This window comes from Panthera uncia, chromosome C2, assembly GCF_023721935.1.
Source record: "Panthera uncia isolate 11264 chromosome C2, Puncia_PCG_1.0, whole genome shotgun sequence".
In the NCBI taxonomy this organism is placed as follows: Eukaryota; Metazoa; Chordata; class Mammalia; order Carnivora; family Felidae; genus Panthera; species Panthera uncia.
In genome coordinates, this window is record NC_064810.1 from 69035998 (window position 1) to 69056418 (window position 20421).

General features: G+C 49.0%; 1 protein-coding gene across 1 annotated transcript in view; it reads right to left on the reverse strand.

Moving 5' to 3' along the window:
* Positions 1 to 18190, reverse strand: part of ITGB5 (integrin subunit beta 5) — a 121438-nt gene extending 103248 nt beyond the window's left edge. The window contains exons 1-2 of the mRNA XM_049629447.1: positions 17725 to 18190; positions 6255 to 6340 (exon numbers count right to left, since the gene is read on the reverse strand). Coding sequence (XP_049485404.1) covers positions 6255 to 6340; positions 17725 to 17794 — 156 coding nt within the window. The 5' untranslated portion in view covers positions 17795 to 18190. The remainder of the gene's footprint in view (positions 1 to 6254; positions 6341 to 17724) is intronic.
* Between the last annotated feature and the right edge of the window lie 2231 nt (positions 18191 to 20421).

The window sequence follows — 20421 nt, forward strand, 5'->3', positions numbered from 1 at the left end:
TGCTTGGGATTCTCTCTCTCCCTCTCTCTCTGCCCCTCCCTTGCTCATGTGCACTCTCTCAAAATAAATAATCAAATTAGTTAATTAATTAATTTAAAAAACAAAATAAACACAGGGACCTAAAACCACAGAGATCAGGGGCATACACTGTAGTGGTTATAACCTTCCAAATATGCAAGCATTATAAATAAAAGGAAATGTCTCAATATCTCCATTTTAGGCTTCAATTCTGTGAATGCAGATGCCCCAAACTATAAATCCCTGGAGGAAAGAAAGACTCATGATTGAGAAAAGTCTTCCTCACATGAATGACATCCCGCTATCTGATGTGTTAAGAGTCTTCAGATCCCAGAGGCCAGATATTTGGAACCTCTCCAGGTGTCAGAATACAGCGAGTTCCGAGGGGAATGGACTTCAGATGCACCACCTGGTGTCAGCCCCTCCTCTCTACGGGTGAGGAATCAGAGGCCCACATGCCAAAGTTCATGCCAAACTTCACCCAAGAAATTCAAATTCATCCGGCCTCAGCTGCCTGGACCGCAGTGCTCTTTGCATCACCTACCTTCCATGTCAAACAAGGCCATGGTTGAATTCTGCAGCAAGAAACTAACTCTGGGTCCCCGGATTCCATCCCTCTGAATTTAGTACTTCCTTGCTGCCCCCAAGGCAGAGATCTTCCTGCCATCTATCAAACTTGGAGGATAAATATTCTCTCTTATGCAGAAAAACAGGTACGGAAGGAGAGTGGGGACTTCATCTCAACTTGGAAAAATGGAAACTAGTTTCAGGAAGGGCTTCTAATTGGACACAGCTCGACTGTTGCAGGTGCTCCCGATGCTCGATGCTAAAAGTTTCACTTCATGGAGGAAGCATCTGTCCATGGTCTCCAGAAACGCATCCATCAACCCTCCAAGGACTCATAAAAGGAAACTGCATTACAGGCAAACTTCCAAAAGAAGCAACAGAATGGGAACAGGAACTTGAAACATCTTTTATGGCTTTTAGTCACTATGCGGTGATATAAAAAAGAAAACGGAAGTGTTCCAAATTTAGATCCCTTTTAATTTGCTACCACACTGGCCTTTGCAAGTTGTTTTAACTTGCTCCCTTTCACTGCCTCCATCACCTACCATGTAGAAGATACAGTGAGCTCCACTGTTTGTAACATTGTAACACCTAACTCCCTGTACGATTGGCTAACCAAAATCTCTCTCCCTGCAGTGAAGGCCTGTGCCTGCATCGCCGCCAGTGTGAACAGGTTCATTCAGGTTCTAGTGATTGTGTCATAGCAGTCATTACATTATCTGCACCCCATCCTGCCTACTCTGGCTGAAGGTTGAAACTCTAAGATGTGGGTGGTGGTTTGGGGGAAAGGGTGGATTTTTGTTTGTCTCTGAAACAGCAGGGGTAGGTGAGCTGAGAAACTTGCAGGCCCTGGGAGAAGAGGAAACCAGGCAGGAAAGAGATAGACAGTCCCAATTTCTGGGATGAAAAGGGAAGAAACAAACTTGTGAATGGGCAGAGAGCCTGGCAGAGAAGTGGGCACAGGTGGGGAGCTGACCACCATCTGAGGCTGGCCTCTTTCCTGGGATATGGCAGGGCCAGGCTAGCCCCTCAGAGCCCGAGTGGATGTGGGGGCAGTGAGGGGAGAGGGTAAGCGATCCAAACCAAAATCTGTGCATAAGCAACACCCTCCCACATGTACCCTCTGCCCCGGGGATGGAGAAATCCCTCCGGCAGCTTTCAGGCGGCTCATTTAATTCACTGAACAAATATTTATGAAGCATCCACAATAGGTCAAGATTATTCCTTTCATGACCACAAAGAGATGCTCTCAAAGAATCTATATTTTATTGTGAGCTGGAGTGAATGCTCATTTTTTTTTTCTTCATTTCCTCCTAGCTCAAAGGAAAATACAGGCAATGTGTCATTTATGCCCCAGCCACCATAATTTCCCCAGAAGGTCCGCTTGGCCTGTCTTCTTTCCCAGCTTCTAAAAAGTCCCCTTCCTCATTTTCCTGCACCCGGCCCTATTGACCCTTCATTTCTGCCTCTCCATGTCTACCTCCCCGGCAAAGACCCCTCACCCTGGCCCAGGCTTCCCCAGTCTTCTTCCACGTCCATCCCCGTTTCCTCCTATCAAAACACCACAGGCCAGCCTCCCTGGTTCTTCTCCTTCTGGCTTCTCAGCAGCCTGCGCTGCCGTGGACACAAGGTGCCTCACTGTCATGCCCAACAGACTCCCCACTTCCCCAGTCCTGTATGCAATCCCCTAGCCTATCTTTGTCTCCACTCGCACAAACTCTGCTCCCTCTATCCTCATAGGGAGCCTGGGTGCTTCAGCCCTGTCCACTTCTCCCAAACCACCATCCTCCTACAAGCCACACTGGCTTCCCTGCTTCGAGCACGTTCTGCTCATGCACAGGGTCTCCCTGGGCACTCAGCTAGGTCTGGTCTCCCAGTTCTCACTGCACGTAGGCAAAGTGATGTGACTGGGTCATAGGCAAGAAAGTGTGTGTAGAAACAATGCAGGCTGCCCAGGGCCTCCGAAAGCGCGCGCGCGCGCGCGCGCACACACACACACACACACACACACACACACACACACACCATGCCCTGCAAATTCCTCTTCACAGCTAACTGGGTTGTGAAACTTATAATCTTAGATCAGGGGAAATTTTCCACTAAAAAAAAAAATGACAGACAAAATGGATAATAAGCTGCTGGGGTTTGTTGTGTGTTTCATCCTGTGCTGTACAAAGAGCCCCATAAGTATTCGTGCTGGTTGAGAAGCAGGGGCCATGGGGGTATCACAAAGTATGAGGGGCAGGGGCTGAGGTGTGCAATGGGAACAGGTGAGGACAGGCAGCCTCCTACACTCCTGGTCTAAGAGTACAAAAAATCCTGGCAATTCTGGTCTTGAAGCCAGAGGGTGAGTCTGAAGCCACCAGTAAACTACATCAGGAAACAAAGACAAGAGGGATGTCTGGTTGGCATCAGTTGGTTGAGCATCCCACTCTTGATTTCAGTTCAGGTCATGCTCTCACAGTTCGTGAGTTCGAGCCCTGTGTCAGGCTCTGTGCTGACAGCACCTGCTTGGGATTCTCTCTCTCCCTCTCTCTCTCAAAATAAATAAATAAACTTTAAAAATTAAGAAAGAAAGAAAGCAAGCAAGCAAGCAAGCAAAGACAAGAGAGCAAAAGAGCCAGGTTGACAAGGCCATTCAGGGGGCACCTGGCTGTCTCAGTCAGTAAAGCATGTGACTCTTGATCTTGGGGTTGTGAGTTCGAGCCCCACGTTGGGCATAGCGATTACTTAAAAATAAAATCTTAAGAAAGGAGAGGGAGGGAGGGAGGGAGAGAGAGAGAGAGAGAGAGAGAGAGAGAGGGGGGCAACGCAGCAGAACTCTGTAGAGAACCAGAGTGAGGTGCTGAGCAGGAGCTGAACAAGGGCAGACTCAAACTCGATACCTGTGGGAGAATAGAGTAATGGGAGGGCAGACTGGATAAAAGAAGTGGAATTAGGTCACAAGGAATGTTAAATGCAGAGTGAGGGTCCTCACCCCACCTCAAGTAAAATAAGAAAGCACGGTGAGTTCAAGAGCAGGGGAGTCTTGATGGAATATGTTCTGAGATTAATCCGTGCTGGTGTGCAACGACAAGGCAGGTGGGTGGATCGGAATCCACACAAACACACTGATTAGGGACCTGGCCCTCCCTGGCTGTCCATTAGGCACCAGCCCTCAATGTACATACACATCATACACTCTTGGCCATGCATTACCTCTCTGATGACGTCCCAGGATATATGGTTAAGAAGGCACTCGGCCACACTTACTCTGTCTTGCTAAAGGGCAGAGACTGATCAAAAACTATTCCTGAACTCTCCAAACTCAGCTCCCTGAAATACACTCAGGCCCCAGGGGCAGTTCGCCCCAAGAAAATGAGGAGTTCTTCAGCCAAGACTGAGGCTCCGCCAAAGCACAGGGAACCAGATGGGCTAGAGAGGGAACCCAAGTGTGGCCTGGGACAATGACATGTTCCTTGAGATAATGTCATTCACTATCAATATTAGGACATCAGACTCGTGGAGGTACTAGCACAAGAAAAGGAAGAAAACCAAAGCAGACCACTGACCCTGGCTTCCAGATCCCACTGCCTACATTTACTAGAAAATGTCACTGACAACAGAAGCAGTTTGCTGGATAATACTGATTCTGTTAATTAGCAGTCCCATTCACAAACCCTCTCGCGGCCTGATCTCATTCTACACTCCCAGTTATGCTGGAGGGTGGGAGCTGTCACCTCTGTTTTACATATCAAGAAACTGGGAGGAAATATGGCAAAACTGAGATTTAAATTTTGGTTTTCTAACGACATGTTGTTTAAGCCCACCTCTTTTATCCAATATGAATTTCTGCCAGATTCTTGGCTGAATCTGGAGAGGCCAAGATGAGTAAGACATAGTTTAGATTTTCAAGAAGATGATTTAGTCAGTAACCGGCCTGAAAACAAATTAATAACAATAAAAGGTTATAAGTGCTACCAATGAAGTACAGAATATGGGGAGACAAAGAGGTGGTCATGGCCTGCATGTGCAGATAATCAATAGCAATCCAGTGAAAGCCTTCAGCCAGTATTTATTGAGCAACTACTGTGTGCCAGGTTAACGCTCTGTGTACTAGGGATCCAGCAATGCAGAAAACAGATAAAACCCCTGCCCCAACATTCGGGAAGAGAAAGATAACATTTCCTTGCCAAATGGCGTGGATGGACTGAGGGATGGATAGGTGGACAGATGTGTCTGGGAAAACCATGAAAGTCTTCATAGAAGAGATGAGTCTTGGACTGATTCTTGAAAACGGGGGAAGACAAATGTTGGTCAGGAAAAGGGGGGAAGCACAGGAGCACGCACAGGAAAAACCATGAGGGTATTCATCAGGCAGGGCTCTCTAGGGATCTTTGGGTAGTTCCCTCTGACCAAAGTGCTGGGGGCAGGCAAGTGATGATGGTGGGGAGGCAGGTGGGGGCCAAGGAACTTGGATTTGTCATGCAAGTCATAGAGTACCAGTGAAAGGTTTTAAAGAAATTTCATAATAAACACACTACAATTAAGCACAAACACAATGAAGATTCATACATTGAGAAGATTTCTTGGGATAAATTTATTGGGATTGGAGTAATTTATTTAGTAATCTTACTCTCTACTAAAAAAAAATTCTAGAGAGGTCACACTTGAGAGGCCAAGTGGCCTCGAGGAAAGAGCTTGGACTCAGAAGTCCAAGAAGGCAGACTGAAACTCAGCTCTGGCACAATGCGTAGTCTTGAAAAAGTCACTTCACCTCTCTGAGCCTTCAATTTTCATCAGTAAAATGGCTGTTATTCCCACCTACCTGACGGAGCTGTTGTGAGGGTTGGAGATGCCATGTAAAAGGTGTGCAGTATCTAGCGGGGCTCCCCGCACGACCATCTGTAGCCATCGAAGAGGAAACCAATCCCTAGGCTCCGAGGCTGCATCGTGGTGAAGAAGCGTGGCCTCCCAGGAGCCCTCTCTTGTCCTCCTGACAGGCCCCACGCACTGAATTGCAGACACTTAGCCAGTGCGAGATAGCAAGTCTTAGCTTCAAAAAATAACCTTAACAGGGTGCTTGTGCAAAGAAGGTCTGTGCCCTGTGCTTCTGACAATAGTTTTGACAAGTGATCCAGAAATGTCCTTCAAGAGAGGAATTTTAGAAATTGATCATTTGCTGATGAGCGTACCAAGCTCTGGTATTTGCGTCGCTTTATGAAAGCAGTATGCCTAACATCTTTCTGAACTTATAACCCTTCTTACAGGGTGGGAAGAAACAGCAACCATTATTTTTAACTATTCCATAAAGGCTGACTCATAATACTCATCCTCAGACGAGCCCCATGAAGATGGCTGGCCTCCACCAACATGCCACCCACCACTGTAGGTTCTGAACTGTCACACAACAACTCACTTCACATGTTCACATCTCTTACCAAAGAGCAGAAAACCATACGAGGGTCATAACTGGCTTCCCCACAAGGGGAAGGAAGGCCCTGTTTTCCTAAAATAGGAAACACTATTTCCTATTTTAGGTGAAAACACTCAACACGATCTGAAGACCCATGTTATAAATGCCCTAGAAAAAAAGAGGAAGACACAGTCTGCAGAATTTTCTGCGCAGTCAACTTGCGAGCCGTGGGGTAGCCTGCCCCTTCTTCCCCACCCCCACCCCCGCCACATACCTCTTTGAAGCACCAGGCACATTTCGGGTGGATTAACAGACATTCTTCACAGGAGGTGGCACTTCCACTAGTGCATATGTTAAGACCTTCAAAGAAAGATAAAGATGCACCAATTAGTTCCAGGCCATAAACCTGATTGATGAGGCTTTTGTATGGGGTGGGGGGAGGGGTCACTTCCTTTTTTAACAGGGAGCCTGGGTAAGGCTGAAGGGTACAGGCCCCAGTGCTAATCGCAGGTTAAGGCTCATTGGCCATGCCCTAAACGTGCCCTAAACGATGTGACAGTTTTTGAAGCACTCACCGAGCGTGCCCACTAGTGTGAGCAACTCCCATTACTTCTGCTGGATCCCCGTGGACTTCCAGCCCCATCACACAGGAGGGCCTCCCTCACAGAAGGCCTCACTACACTCAGTCCACCCAAAATGACAAAAAGAAATTGTACGATAAAAGGAAAGAAAAAAGAGGGGCGCCTGGCTGGCTCGGTGGGAAGCGCTTCTAACTCTTGATCTCAGGGCTGTAAGTTCGAGCCTCACATTGACCAGAGAGAGGACTTAAAAATAAAATCCTTATTAAAAAGAAAAAAGAGGGGCACCTGGGTGGCTCAGTCAGTGAAGCATCTGACTCTTGGTTTCAGCTCAGATCATAATTTCATGATTCACGAGTTGGAGCCTTACATCCAGCTCTGCGCTGGCAGTGGGGAGCCTGCTTAGGATTCTCTCTCTCCCTCTCTTGCTCTGCCCTTCCCCCACTCACTCTTACTCTCTGAAATTAATTAATGGGTTAAGATAAAATCCATTAATTCAGTATACCTACTAGTAGGTCAAATAAGAAAAACCATATCATCACCTCACTGGGTAATAAAAAGGCATTTGACCAAATTCAAAACCCATCCTGATTTAAAAAAAAAAAAAAATCAGAAACTAAGATTAGAAGGAAATTTCTTTATCATCATAAAGCTTACTTTAAATTTTTTTTTTTCAACGTTTTTTATTTATTTTTGGGACAGAGAGAGACAGAGCATGAATGGGGGAGGGGCAGAGAGAGAGGGAGACACAGAATCGGAAACAGGCTCCAGGCTCCAAGCCATCAGCCCAGAGCCTGACGCGGGGCTCAAACTCACGGACCGCGAGATCGTGACCTGGCTGAAGTCGGACGCTTAACCGACTGCGCCACCCAGGCGCCCCAAAGCTTACTTATTTCAAACCAAGACCAGTCCCTTCTCTCCCATTAATCTGCGGAGGGGTCTCCCGAGGGGGGTGCTAAACTGCAGTGGTGAAGTTAAATTCGCTGCCCCCTCAACTCCCTAACCCACACCTGCACCCACCCTTCTTCAATCTTGCGAACCTTGAAACTTATCATTCTTTTCTTTTCCTTCTTCTCAGAAACATCAAGGACACAGTTCTTTTGACCAAGAGGAGAGGATGTTGGTATTTCTCTGAATGAACATGGCTCTCTGTTCAGCTCTCATAGCACTAAGGACCCACTAGTCTCTTCTGGTCATTGCCCTGAATTTCAAGAAGAGAGAATGTCCACTGAACTGATGGAAAAAAGAGAAACCCAGGGCCACCAGCCCTAGAAAGAAGGGTCCAAACTGTAAGGGGAAAAACAGCCGGAAAAGATTAAAAGGGAGAGTGGAGGGGGAAAATATAGGGAACTCCATGAAATACCATAAAAACAACTATTGAAAGACCTCTTGAAACCCTAGCATTTCCCCAATTTGCTAGTTTTAACTCCCTGCTTCTCCTTTGCCACTAGCAGTAAAACAACAGAAATCGACACAGGGAGCTGCACTTAGTCACCACGAGGGACACTAAAGGGAACAAATACCATCTGGGATTAGAATGGCCACCGGGGTGGAAGGGAGGAGACCCTAGCAGGACCAGAGATGCTGGGAAGAAAGGAGGAAGGGCTTTGGAGGCCCAGAGAGAGTAAAGTCAGATGCTTTCCCCCAGCTCGATGCTGCGCTCTGGGCTCCTGGGCACCACCAGCAGTCTTGCTGAGCCCCTGCCACACCCACAGACCTGGGGGACTCCAATCTCACTGCCAGGACTGCAACAGGACCTCCTGGGTGCAAGCCCTGGACTCAGAACACATTTCGCTGGAGAAACAAGCTGGGATAGCATGCATAACCTCATTTCAGCAGAAGAGCCCTTCCCAGGTCCAAACACTAACCAAGAAGGTCTTTGAATCCAGCCCACTGGGAATTTGGGCCTGCCTGCCTCCTGCTTGCACTGACAAGTTCCTTTCTCATTTTAAAGTGAATCCACTCACTTGATGACTTTTAAATAGGCTTAAAAAAATATGTAGGCAGGAAGAGTTTCAAAATGCCAGTTCCACTTTGTGGTCAAATCTCCTTACGTGTCAGAAACTCAAATGGGGGTGGAGGGATCAAATCCAGAATGAAAGTGACTTTCCCCCTGCTCTCCTTATCAAGTACAAATTCAGGCCCTAGAGGCACCTGGGATGGCTCAGCCGGTTAAGAGGTGACTCTTGATTTCGGCTCAGGTCATGATCTCATGGTTCATGGGTTCATGGTTCATATGGCTCTGTCAGAGCACGAGGCCTGCTTGGGATCCTCTGTGTCCCTATCTCTGCCCCTCCCTCTCTCTCAAAAAGAAATAAATGTTAAAAAATTAACAAAAAAATTCAGGTCCTTGTGGCACACCATCTCCTTTGACACCCAAAATCATTTCCATAAAATCATGGGAGTTGAAGACCCTCAGAGCTAGAACTGTTTTAAAATGAGCTGGCCAAGTCAGCTCATTTTAGAGATGAAAACATGAGAAAACAGGAGTCAGTGACTTGAAACAAGGAGCCTCGTCTGCCAGAAAGAGGTCAGAAGGGGTGCTGGTTAGCAAGTGCCCAAATCGGGGACCTACCTGGCAATCCCTGACCCAGCCCAGGCTCAGGGCAGTGTGACCAGTGAGCTCTGGGATCTCCTTGAGGAGATCTATAACAGGCTCTCAATCAGAAAAGAATTTGAGGTCAGCTGTCTTATTCGTGTCTCTGCTTAGATGCACAGAAATTCACAAAGACCACTTTCTAAATACCAGGGCCCCATTCATCACTGAGCTTTAGGAACTTGGGTGGAGGGTCTTGAGCTCAAGGCAATAAGGCTCCTCAGTGCGGACCCAGACAGACTGGGCTCTGGCCTTCTGTTTTGTCAGCCTACAAGAGCTTGGAGGTAATACTGAAGAGGCTCAAAGGATGGGACAGACATCTGCTATGAAAACATACTGAACAACTGTAAAATACGTGTTGTCCTGATTTCCTAATTGATTCCATTATTACATATTGAGAAGCAACAGTAAAGTAGTTGTGCTGCCCTCGAAATGATTCCTCTAAAATTAGGCTCCTGGGCCAAATTCAAATTCAAGAAAGCCTGCACGAAGCATGTACTAAATGCCAAGCTCTGCACTAGGGGATTCTAGAAATACAGAGATGAATGAGCCTTGCTCCCCGGGAGCTCAGTGTACCAGGTAACAGGGACCAGACAGGCACTCCAGGAACCAAAAGCATAGGTTGTGCGCTGACACCCATCACAGCACCAGAGCTCTTCCTTTGGCATTTCTCCTCTCTCCACCTATTAATATTTCAGAGTTTGGATTTGGCTGGATGAGTCACTCAGCACCAACAGCATTTTGAAAGGACGGAAGCAATGAATAAAAAGCTAAACAGCTAGAGTTCCCAAATGTCAGAGTGTCGTGTCTAGGTCATGGAAATAGGCACTAGTGGCCCAGACGATGGCCACATCTTTTCTTGGTTTGCACTGTGACTATTTCCAGTCCAACTGCAACTGCCTGCAGCCCTTAACACCCCTGAAGCCGGGGTTTAGTGCAAACCATAATCTAAAAATATGCTCTCCTTCCGAAACTCATTGACTCACCCCTCTCTTTCATCAATCATATCCAAGCAGCTACCACGTCCGGTCGATCATTCCTTCAAGATGCATGAAATGTTGCTTTTAATCTAGCCCTTCCTGCCTGCCCTCTCTGGCCCCACAATGCCCAAGCCAGGCCCTCTGCACTGAGTCTAGATTCCTGCAGTGGCTTCCTGCCAGCCTCCCTCCATGCAGTCTCTCCCCATCTCTGTCCACCCCACATGTCCAAGGTCAGACAACACCTGCTACAGCACACATCCAGCAGGTGGAATTTCCTGATCCAAAACATTCAGTGGGTTAACAGAAATGAGTACCAAGCTAGAATAACCCTATACTGGCAGGGAGAGAGGGGACATGACACTATTCAGCCGGGAGAGTGGGAAAAGCATCGTGAGTATATAGGGTGTGTTCTCACCCTAGAAAGCACATTAACGGTAACAGATCGTAACATTCAGAATGGTTCATGTGTGTGTCATCTTCATGATTCAAGCAAGAAGCGGGGTTTCTCATGATCCTAAATTACATTTTAGTCACTGTTGTCAAGACAACAGAAAATAAAGACATTTCATTATTGTTGTTTTCTTTTTTAAAAAGTGGCAACAATGGAGTGCCTCTCCTCATATCCTGAACCACGCCCCCCATACTTCTCACACAATAGATGAAATGTTTCTGGTACAAAATCTAGCAACTAGTTGTTGGTCCAAAGATGTTACCATGAACTGTAAATATATGTCTCAGGAAGGCCAGTTCCCTTCTTAGACTACCTTTCTGAACATCACACATCTGCAGAACACCCCGCTTGACAGATATGACTTGTATTTTTAAAACAAATTCATATATTTGCATATAGTATGCAGTTTTAAAAAAGAATGCGCATGCTCCCTATATACTGATACGAACCTTACCTCGATATATTAAGTTGCAAATAAAAGGCAAATAAAATATACAACAGTATGTATAGTGCTTTCAACAAACATAGGGGAGGAATATTTGCTTTTTAATTTTTTTAAGTTTATGTATCCATTTTGAGAGAGAGAGAGAGCGTGAGAGAGCAAGGGAGGGGCAGCGAGAGAGCGAGACAGAGAATCCCAAGCAGCACTGTCAGGGCAGAGCCTGATGTAGGGCTTGAACTCACAAACCACAAGATCGTGACCTGAGTCAAAATCAAGAGCCGGAGGCTTAACCTACTCAGTCAACCAAGTGCCCCAGGGGAGGGATATCTGTAACATACGTGTAGAAAACACCCTGGATACATAAGAAACCTAACAGGGGTAATATGTGAGGGAAGGGGTCAAGGCAATATGCTAGACTGATGGGCACTGAGAATGGAAAACAGATTTCTCACTGTACAATTGTTATACTATAAAAAAAAAAAAATCATGTGACTATAATACCTATTCAAATAATAATTTTTAAAAAGGCAATTGATTACCTCTATGGCCTTCTCCAAAAACCATAACTCCAGCCTAATCATGAGGAAAAACATCAGACAATCTACAAAATATCTCCTCAAAACTGTCAAAGTCATCAGAGTGCCTGGGTGGCTCAGTGGCTAAGTGTCCGACCTCAGCTCAAGTCATGATCTCACCACATGTGAGTTTGAGCCCCGCATCGGGCTCTGTGCTGACAGCTCAGAGCCTGGAGCCTGCTTCAGATTCTGTCTTTTCCTCTCTCTCTACCCCTCCCCGACTCATGCTCTGTCTCTGTCTCTCAAAAATGAACATTAAAAAACATTTTTTTAAACTGTCAAGGTCATCAAAAACAAGAAAAGACTGAGAAACTGTCACAGTTCAAAGGAGACTGAGACAAGGCAACTCAATTTATGTGGCATTCTGAATGGGATCCTAGAACAGAAAAGGGGCATTGGGTAAAAACTAAAGAAATCAGACTAAAGTATGAACCTCAGCGGTACCTGGCTAGCTCCATGAGTAGAGTATGTGACTCACACCTCTGGGTTGTGAGTTCAAATTTTTTCTTTTTTTTTTTTTAAGTGGGCCTGGGGCTTATTAAAAAAAAAAAAAATTAAATAAAATAAAGTATGAACTGGGGCACCTGGGTGGCTCAGTCGGTTAAGCATCTGACTTTGGCTCCGGTCATGATCTCTCAGTTTATGAGTTCGAGCCCTGCATCGGGCTCTGTGCCAACAGCTCAGCCCCTGGAGCCTGCCTCAGATTCTGTGTCTCCCCCTCTCTCTGCCCCTCCCCTGCTCATGCTCTGTGTCTCTCTATCTCTCAATAATAAATAAACGTTAAAAAAAATTATTACAGGGGCGCCTGGGTGGCTCAGTCGGTTAAGCGTCCGACTTCAGTTCAGGTCACGTTCTCACGTTCCGTGAGTTCGAGCCCCGCGTTGGGCTCTGGGCTGATGGCTCAGAGCCTGGAGCCTGCTTCCGGTTCTGTGTCTCCCTCTCTCTCTGCCCCTCCCCCGTTCATGCTCTGTCTCTCTCTGTCTCAAAATAAATAAACGTTAAAAAAAAAATTTAAAAAAAATTATTACAAAAATAAAGTGTGAACTGTAGTTAATAATAATGTATCAATGTGGCTGATTAATTGTAAAAAACATACGGTACTAAGGTAAGATGCTAATAATAGGCAAACTGGGTGTGGGGTATATAGGAACTCTCTGTACTATCTTCTCAATTTTCCTGTATATCTAAAACTGATTTACGTTTTTAGAAAATTGAGGGGTTTTTTAAAGACCACTGAAACCATGGGGTAGTGGAGTGGGGATGGGAGGGGGGATCCATTGTGGCTGTATTAGGAACCTAAAGGTAAATAAGGCCTGGGTAATTTGCCACGCAGTATGTGAGGGGGACACCCGGCCCCTAGTGTAACAGAATGTGCTGTGGGAGCAAGGGAAGAACAGGCCAATTCCACCTACCCGAAGGGGGCAGAGTAGGCTTCACAGAGGAGGGGACATTTGGGCTGGAATTATGGGAAGAGGCTATCCTGGACACAAAAGATCCAAGTACTTGTTCTGCCACTTACTGGCCACATGACCTTGGGCAAGCCACTTACTCTTTCCAGGCCTCAGCATTCTCATGCAAACAATTCAGGGGGTGCAATACACGGCCTCTATCATATATTCCAGCTCAAAAAATCTTGCCAAGACTCAAGCTCATCCATCCATTCAACAAATATGACCCAGGCAATATCCTAGGCAGAGGCCACAGTGATAAACAAAATCAACAGAACTCTCTGCCCTCATGGTGCTTCCGGTTGGGGGAGAATCCTCATTGGGGGTTGGGGGGAGAGGGCACTGACAGTGAACAAGATCAGTAAGTACACGAGATGACGATGAGGGCTGAGGAGAAAAATTAAGGAAAGAAAAGAGACAGGAAGGATGTGGGGCAGGAGGTTTAGTTGCGAGTGGCCAGGGACAACTTGCTGAGCAGGAGACTGCCAAGAAAGGGCTGCAAGGTGGAGGCAGCATGCCCTATGGATATCTGGGGAGACAGTACCCCAGGCCCAGAGAGGGGCCCGCTGTGCAGCATGGGTGGCGTGCTGGAAGAAAAGGGAGAGCCAAGTGTGCCAGCGGGAGTGGTGAGAAAAATAAAGTCGGGGAAGTCAGAGTTCCCAGAGAGGCCTGGCAGGCCACCGTCAGGACTTCTGGAAGCCACTGGAGGGTTTTAAGCAGAGTGCATGATCTGACTTGAGTTTTAACAGAATCACTCTGAGTGAGAGCTGAGGATAGGTAAAGGGGACAAGAGCAGGAGCAGGCCCCAGCTATACGAAACAAGCAAGCATCTCAGAAGCTCTGGTGGTGTTAGGGGAGGACAGTGAGTGAGGGAGGGAATCCAGTAAGGAGGGTAGGCCACACTACCTGCCCCTCCAGCATCCACCACAGGGGATGTGTCAAGGCCTGTCTATGAGCAAACTTTTCACCAGGTGGCCCAGGAATCAAACCCTGCATTCAACAGAAGCAAGAAGAAGCCTCACAAACAAATGGGGCCTATAAATAACGTGTTCCTTTACATTTATAAAGGCCATTAATCCCATTCCAAGTGGAAAGAAAGCAAACAAACTATAGCAGTGGGCTTTTTGAAGCTTCACCCCCAGCCAACAGAAAATACCTGTGAAAAGAGATGTCCGCGCCACCCCCCCCCCCCACCTCCACGAACCCAGCTGCACACTGCCACATGAAAAGGACACTATTATTTAGGCAGTAATTGTTCCACATTACTGATATCGTGAAAACTTTTCAGAGTATTTCCATGAGCCGGCTCAAGAAGAGAAACTAGTTACCAGGGTAGGCAGGCACAAAAAGCCTTTTGCCAAGTATTTAGGTATTTTAATTCTCCGTTGCCTCAGTAGCTAAATAAGCACGGAGAACAAGCAGGAGGAGAATACTAATTAGAGCTAATTAGACCCTGCCCTCTTCTGCCTCAATCCCCTTTATAAAAAGCCCCCCTCCCCCCGACTCAAGGATGATGGAGCTAAAATGTAAATACTCAGGGTAAACAGCAGTCTCCAGACCAAGCCCACTGTTTGCATTTCACTGCCCCGTTATTGCTAGACCCAGGCCTGGTTACCTGAAGAGAGCTACAAACCCAAGGCCGAACTCCAGCAGCCCCCTCACAGGCCATGAAACATGTGGTGGAGGAGAGAGCACTGTCAGCAGGAGCCCACTAAATAGAGTACAGGGCTCTCCTAGGATTCAGAGCATTCTAACTGGCAGGGCATTCACTAAAGGAACATATGATTTTTTTTTTTTTTTTTAATAAACTATGATAGTAAACATGACTCCAGTCCTGCAGCAGGATCAATACCACACTCCTCCCCTTCCCTCTCAGGGAGCAAAGGCCTCACCCCAGAGAAGCCCTTCTCTGGTTTTGTGGGAAGACCATGTCCTCAAGTCCTGTCCAGAGGCTCTTGGCCATGGGATAAGGAGAGCAGGAGATAACTCTGAATAGAAGAGGGCTGGTCAACCTGCCAGAGACTTGTTCGAAATGAGTCCTCTTAAATTAAAAGTCTGCTTCCTGCTGGATTAAGCACAGGGATGGAAGTGTAGTGAAAGCAACAGACGTGCAACTTGGCCACAGGTCCAGGGACACCCAGGCAGGCATGGCCCTGTGGGTCACCTCTTTCTTTCACTGGGCAATGAAGGTTTTTCTTTCCAGTCACGTTCCTAGGAGCGAGACAGAAACAAGCTCTGGGAAAAGTACCTGTGGGGCCTCAAGAAAAAAAGAAAAGGGAAGGAAAAGAAAAACTGTTTCAAAGTCTGTGTGAAGCCGGCTCAGCAACCCTGGGGCACTAGGAGAAATCACACAAATATGTGTCAGTCTCTTCTAACCTTGAGAGGCTCCGGGGCTAAGAGGGAGGTGACCGGTCTGGAGGCCAGTGATGAGCTTGCTCCATCATGGCCCTGCTGGCCCACAGCAGGCTGGCTGAGCTCTAGCAGGCAGCAGCAGAAGAAAAGGGAATTCAGAAGGAGTTGGAAATAAACCACCAAGACTCAATGCTTTTCTCCCTACCTAAACTGCATCATGTAGGACAAAGGGCACTAGACCAAAAAGCTTTTGAGATCCATCAGTGGATAAGGAAGAGTGGGCAAGTCACTTTGCCCTTTTGGGCCCATTCGGAAAATGGACATCACTGTGAAGATGCATATGAACTGTGAAAAACGGAAATCACAATGCAAATGGAAAGCAATATATTAAAAGAATTCTTCACAAATGGAAACATTTGAGTTTTTATTAGAATCGCAGAAGGTCAAGCTGTAAGGCAACTTAGAAATCATCTCCTTTAGCAGTTGCCAAACTTTGGGATTTCACAGAACATTGCGAACAAAACAAGGGCGCCTAGGTGGCTCAGTCAGTTAAGCGTCTGACTTTGACTCAGGTCATGACTCACAGTTTGTGGGTCTGAGCCCTGCATCGGGTTCGCACTGACAGTGCAGAGCCTGCTTGGGATTCTCTCTCTCTGCCCTCCCCCCACTTGTGTGCTCATGAGCTCTCTCTCTCTCCCTCTCTCTCTCCAAATAAATAAACTTAAAAAAAAAAAAAAAAGAACAGAAGAAACAGAAAAAGAGAGGGGAAATTTATACAGGATTGCTAGATTTTTTATTTTGCCAAAAAGAAAAACTACCCTCTGTCATCACTATAAATCACTAAAAAAATAAAATAAATGAAACCAACTATACCAACCAAAAATAAAAAAGACATCATTTCAAATTAAAGGGCAGTCCTGTGAGGCAGGGGACCACTGACAAAGATAAACTCCTGTGTGTGCCACAAGCTGCCATCCTTCTCTGAGCTGTATTTCCCTGAGAACCCATGAAAACATCAGCGATGGGCACTGGTTGCCAGATGGGTGTTTGGAAACCACTGATCTACTCCAAGTTCTACAGTGATTATTTTCCCATAAAAGATATCTTGCTCCAGTATTAAGTTTGCATTAGGGCCTAAAGGAGTTTTTGTTTGCCCAGAACCCTCCTCCTGCTCAGAGGTAAACCTCCAGGTCTTCATGTAAATGAGGCCCCGTAGGGACTAGTGCCCTCTCCCTTGGCAGCCAGGCACAAGAGCAATCCAGTATCGTGGGCCTGCTAGAGAATGAAGCAATAAAGGACACAATTATTTCCTCCGGGAAAGGAGAAAAGCTAGAGCTTCCTGATTTTTTGGTAGGGGCTCGGGGTGGCTTATCTGTCTGTCAGCCCCTGCGCAAAAACGGAGCATCCTTCCTCTGGGGCCTCCTAACTGCCACATCCACTCTCGTCCCAACTCGGAAAACTTAAGCAGGTAAGTGAGGGCTCCTCACACAGCCTCCAGCCCCTGGCAGTATCGCGCCAAAGCAATAGCACACCTCCTGCCCTCCGCCCCAGAATCCTCCAGAGTTAGGGGAATGTTCCGGGGCGAGTGTTTCGTGTATCTCGGGATAAACCCAGGCAGGATTCAGGTCGGTAAGTCCCAGGTGGGGCTGTGACTTGGGACGCCGGTGTCCCAAGGGTTTGGCGGTGGCTTCGGGAGGAAGCAAGGGGATTAAACTTTAGAAGAAGGCCGTTAAACTGGGTGCTGTGAAACTCTAGGATGCGCTTAGGGGCCCCGAGCACCCGCAGTTCGAAGAGACAAGCCCTCCGGAGTAGCCGTGGCTCCAGCAAGGACTCCGGCTCTCGCGCCCCCCTCGCTGCCCTTCGCCTTCTGGGGACCAGGGCACTGGCGGCATCCCTCGGCGCCTCCCCGCAGCCCGCCCGCCCCCGGCCGGCCACAAGGGCCGCTTTGTGCCCGGGAGCGCGGCGCCCCGGCCCCCACGCAGGGCTGGCGGCGGCCCTCCCCGGGCAGAGGGCGCGGGCGCACGCGGGCCGGTCAGCAGCCGGGCAAGGCTGTTTACACAGGAAGGGGAGACTCCTCCTCGGCCCGGGACTGACCGGCGGCCGACGACAGCGCGCCGGGGCGGCTGCTGGCTGCGCGCGGGGTGGCGCACGCACCTCGCGAGCCCCCCACCGGGCGGCACCCCGCCGCTCGCCCCCTGGGGCGGGGGGAGCCCGGAAGACGCTCCCCCACCCAGACAGCGCCCCTCGCCCCGTCCTCCACGCCGCTGGCGGGAGGCTCCGAGCGGGACAAAGTTTCTCTGCGCGGCGGGCGACGCGGCTTACCTGGGAGGCTGGGCACCAGCGCGCAGAGCCCGAGCAGGCAGGCGTACAGGGGCGCCGGGGCCCGCGGCATGGTGGGGGCGCCCGGCCTCAGCGGCGGCGCGGACGGCGGGCTCCGCGGGGGCCCGGGGCCGAGGCCGGAGCGCGGGGGGCGAGGGCCGGGGGCCGCAGCCGCATGCCCGGCTCACAGCCCCCCTGGCCGGGCGGGAGGAGCTGGCGGCTGCGCTGGCCGGCGCCCCGCCACCACCATCCCTCCCGCAGTGCTCGCAGCCGAGTCCCGGGGCTGCCGGGGGATCGCGGCTCGGGACGGCCCCGGCGGGCGGCTCTGGGCCGGGGAGGGGCGGGCTCCGCGCTGGGGCCGCGACTTGGACTCCGGGACGCGCCGCCACACTCTGCCCTCCGCCTCCGCCCCTTCCCTTCCTCCCTCCGGCCCGCCAGGCTCCACTTTCCTCCCTCCTCTCTCCTCCCCTTCTCCCCCCTCTAAGCCCCCGCCCGGCTGCCACACGGTCAGTTTACGGCGGGGCGGGGCGAGCTCCGGGCCGGGCCAGCTCCGCCCAGAGCGGGGACCCGCCCGGGGACGCGGAGCCCGGGGCGCCCAGGTGCAAGTCCCTTACGCCGCGCTTACTGGGGGCCCCGGGGGAACGAAGTCGCTAAGGAGGGTCTCGCTCTGCTTTCTTAGCAGCCTGGCGCCACGGGGAAAGACGGGCACGCTCCAAGGGGCGAACCGTGATTACTTTGAATTGCTAGACTTCGAGACGGAGAGCAGGTCTGGCTCTCCCAAAGTCGCACCTCCAGCAGCGCTATCGCCCCGAGGAGAGACGGAGGCGCCTGAGGGTGTAGTAAGAGGAGACGCGCTGGATCTCGAAGGGAGGGCATGTGGGGCGTGGAGGCACATGTAAAGCCCACTTTTCCCTCGGAAGCACTTTGCCGTTTTCGAGGATTCGAGCCTGGACGATATGCCGCTAGCCTTCCTCATCCCTGGCGGTTTCCGTGAAGCTAAACTGATAAACTCAGAAACAGGTGCTCAGGCTTTCACCTTATCCTTCAGCAGAGCTGGTTCTGAACTTACCAGTAGCAATTGGGGAGCTTCCCCTGACAGCGCGTGAGAAGGGACAGGTGGCCTTGAGCTGGGCCACGATGAATGGGTTAAGACTGGAATGGTTTATAGGCAAGAGGAGGAGAGGCAGTCTTCATGTAAAAGGCAATAGAAAGAGCATGTCTAACGCGGACAGAGAACAGTGCTAGCAAGGCACGGCACTAAATTACCTTGTTAACTCACGTAATCGTCCCCAAAACCCTACTGTTATCCGGATGAGAAAACTGATGCACAGAGGTGTTAACTTGCCAGAAGAAGTGACAGACCTGGGATGCCTGTCCAAAGGTTCAGAATGCCTTTACTAAAAACGGAAGCAGTTAAGGAGTAAAGAGCAAAGTGGCAGCTCCCAGAGGCCAGGCAGGAGATAGTTCTGACTGCCCAGATTAAGGAGTTTGCAATTTAATATGCATGCCCCTTTCCCCTCCTAGACTCTGCTGGGGTGGTGCCCTGATGCCCAAGGATGTAAACTTCCTCTTAGAGTATACTGGGCCTAGATGAAAAGCTCCAAATTTCACTGAAGGCCAGGATTTTGTCCTTAAACTGCATGCAAACATTGGATTCTACAATATCCCCATGTTTGTTCTGATGTAAAAATCGTACTTATCCCCAAATATTTTCCAAGAGAATTTTTGCTGCAGAGTGGGGGCGGCGGCCCCCCCCCCCCCCCCCCCCCGCCCAGCCCCCTTCGAGGTCTATCTAGTGTCTTCCTGCCTCTCAGGGGAATGGCCTTGGGAGCTACTCTTATACAACCTTGGGAGGCAATGGTCATAAATAATGGGAAGCTAGAGAAGACAGTTTGAACCGAGAACTGTCATGTGCCAAGTGGTGATTTCAGATTTGTCTGGCAAAGATGGAAAGATGGATTAGATGGAAGTAAACTTAAGTCTCAAAAACTGGGTAAATATTGCATTGATAAGTACAGTAATTTGTATGTATCAAGCATTCTCTGAGTTTAGGCCTTTTGATGTCCGATCTTCTGTGCATCACTTCCCCCACCCCCAACACAGTGTTTCCCAGTTCAGACCCTTATTTGCTTGCGTGAAATAAGCTAGACACAAAAGGAAAAATATTGTGTGATTCTGCTGATATAAGAAACCTAAAATAGGCCAATTCTTAGAGTCAGAATGTATAATAGCAGTTACTAGGGGCTGGAGAGAGGGGGGAATGGGGAGTTATTAATGGGTACAGGCCTAACACAGACCCCTGTTTACCAGGACTGCACCTGGAAAGTGCTGCAATCAAGTCTGCCCCTATCCCATCCCACCTGGTAGTTCCCAACCTGCCCAGACCTGCCATAAGCCGCTGAGTCCCAAATGATGACAGCATTCTTCCATGCTCCATTATCTTAGAACTATTTTGCAAATGCCTTTTCTAATTCCTCTGAAGCTTTTTGTTTCTAGTTTGCGCCTTTTACCCTGTCCTAGAACTCTTCATTTCATTATGCTGGGGGATGGAAGTCCCCTTCAAATGCTTTGCCTTCCTCTAAGGGGCAGAGTCAGGGTGTACAGATGCACCTGCTCAGAAAGGGAGACCCGCAGCAGTGCCCAAGGCGTCTGGAACGGCTTCCCTTCTGCTGGGAGCACATCCCATTGCCAATCACTGCT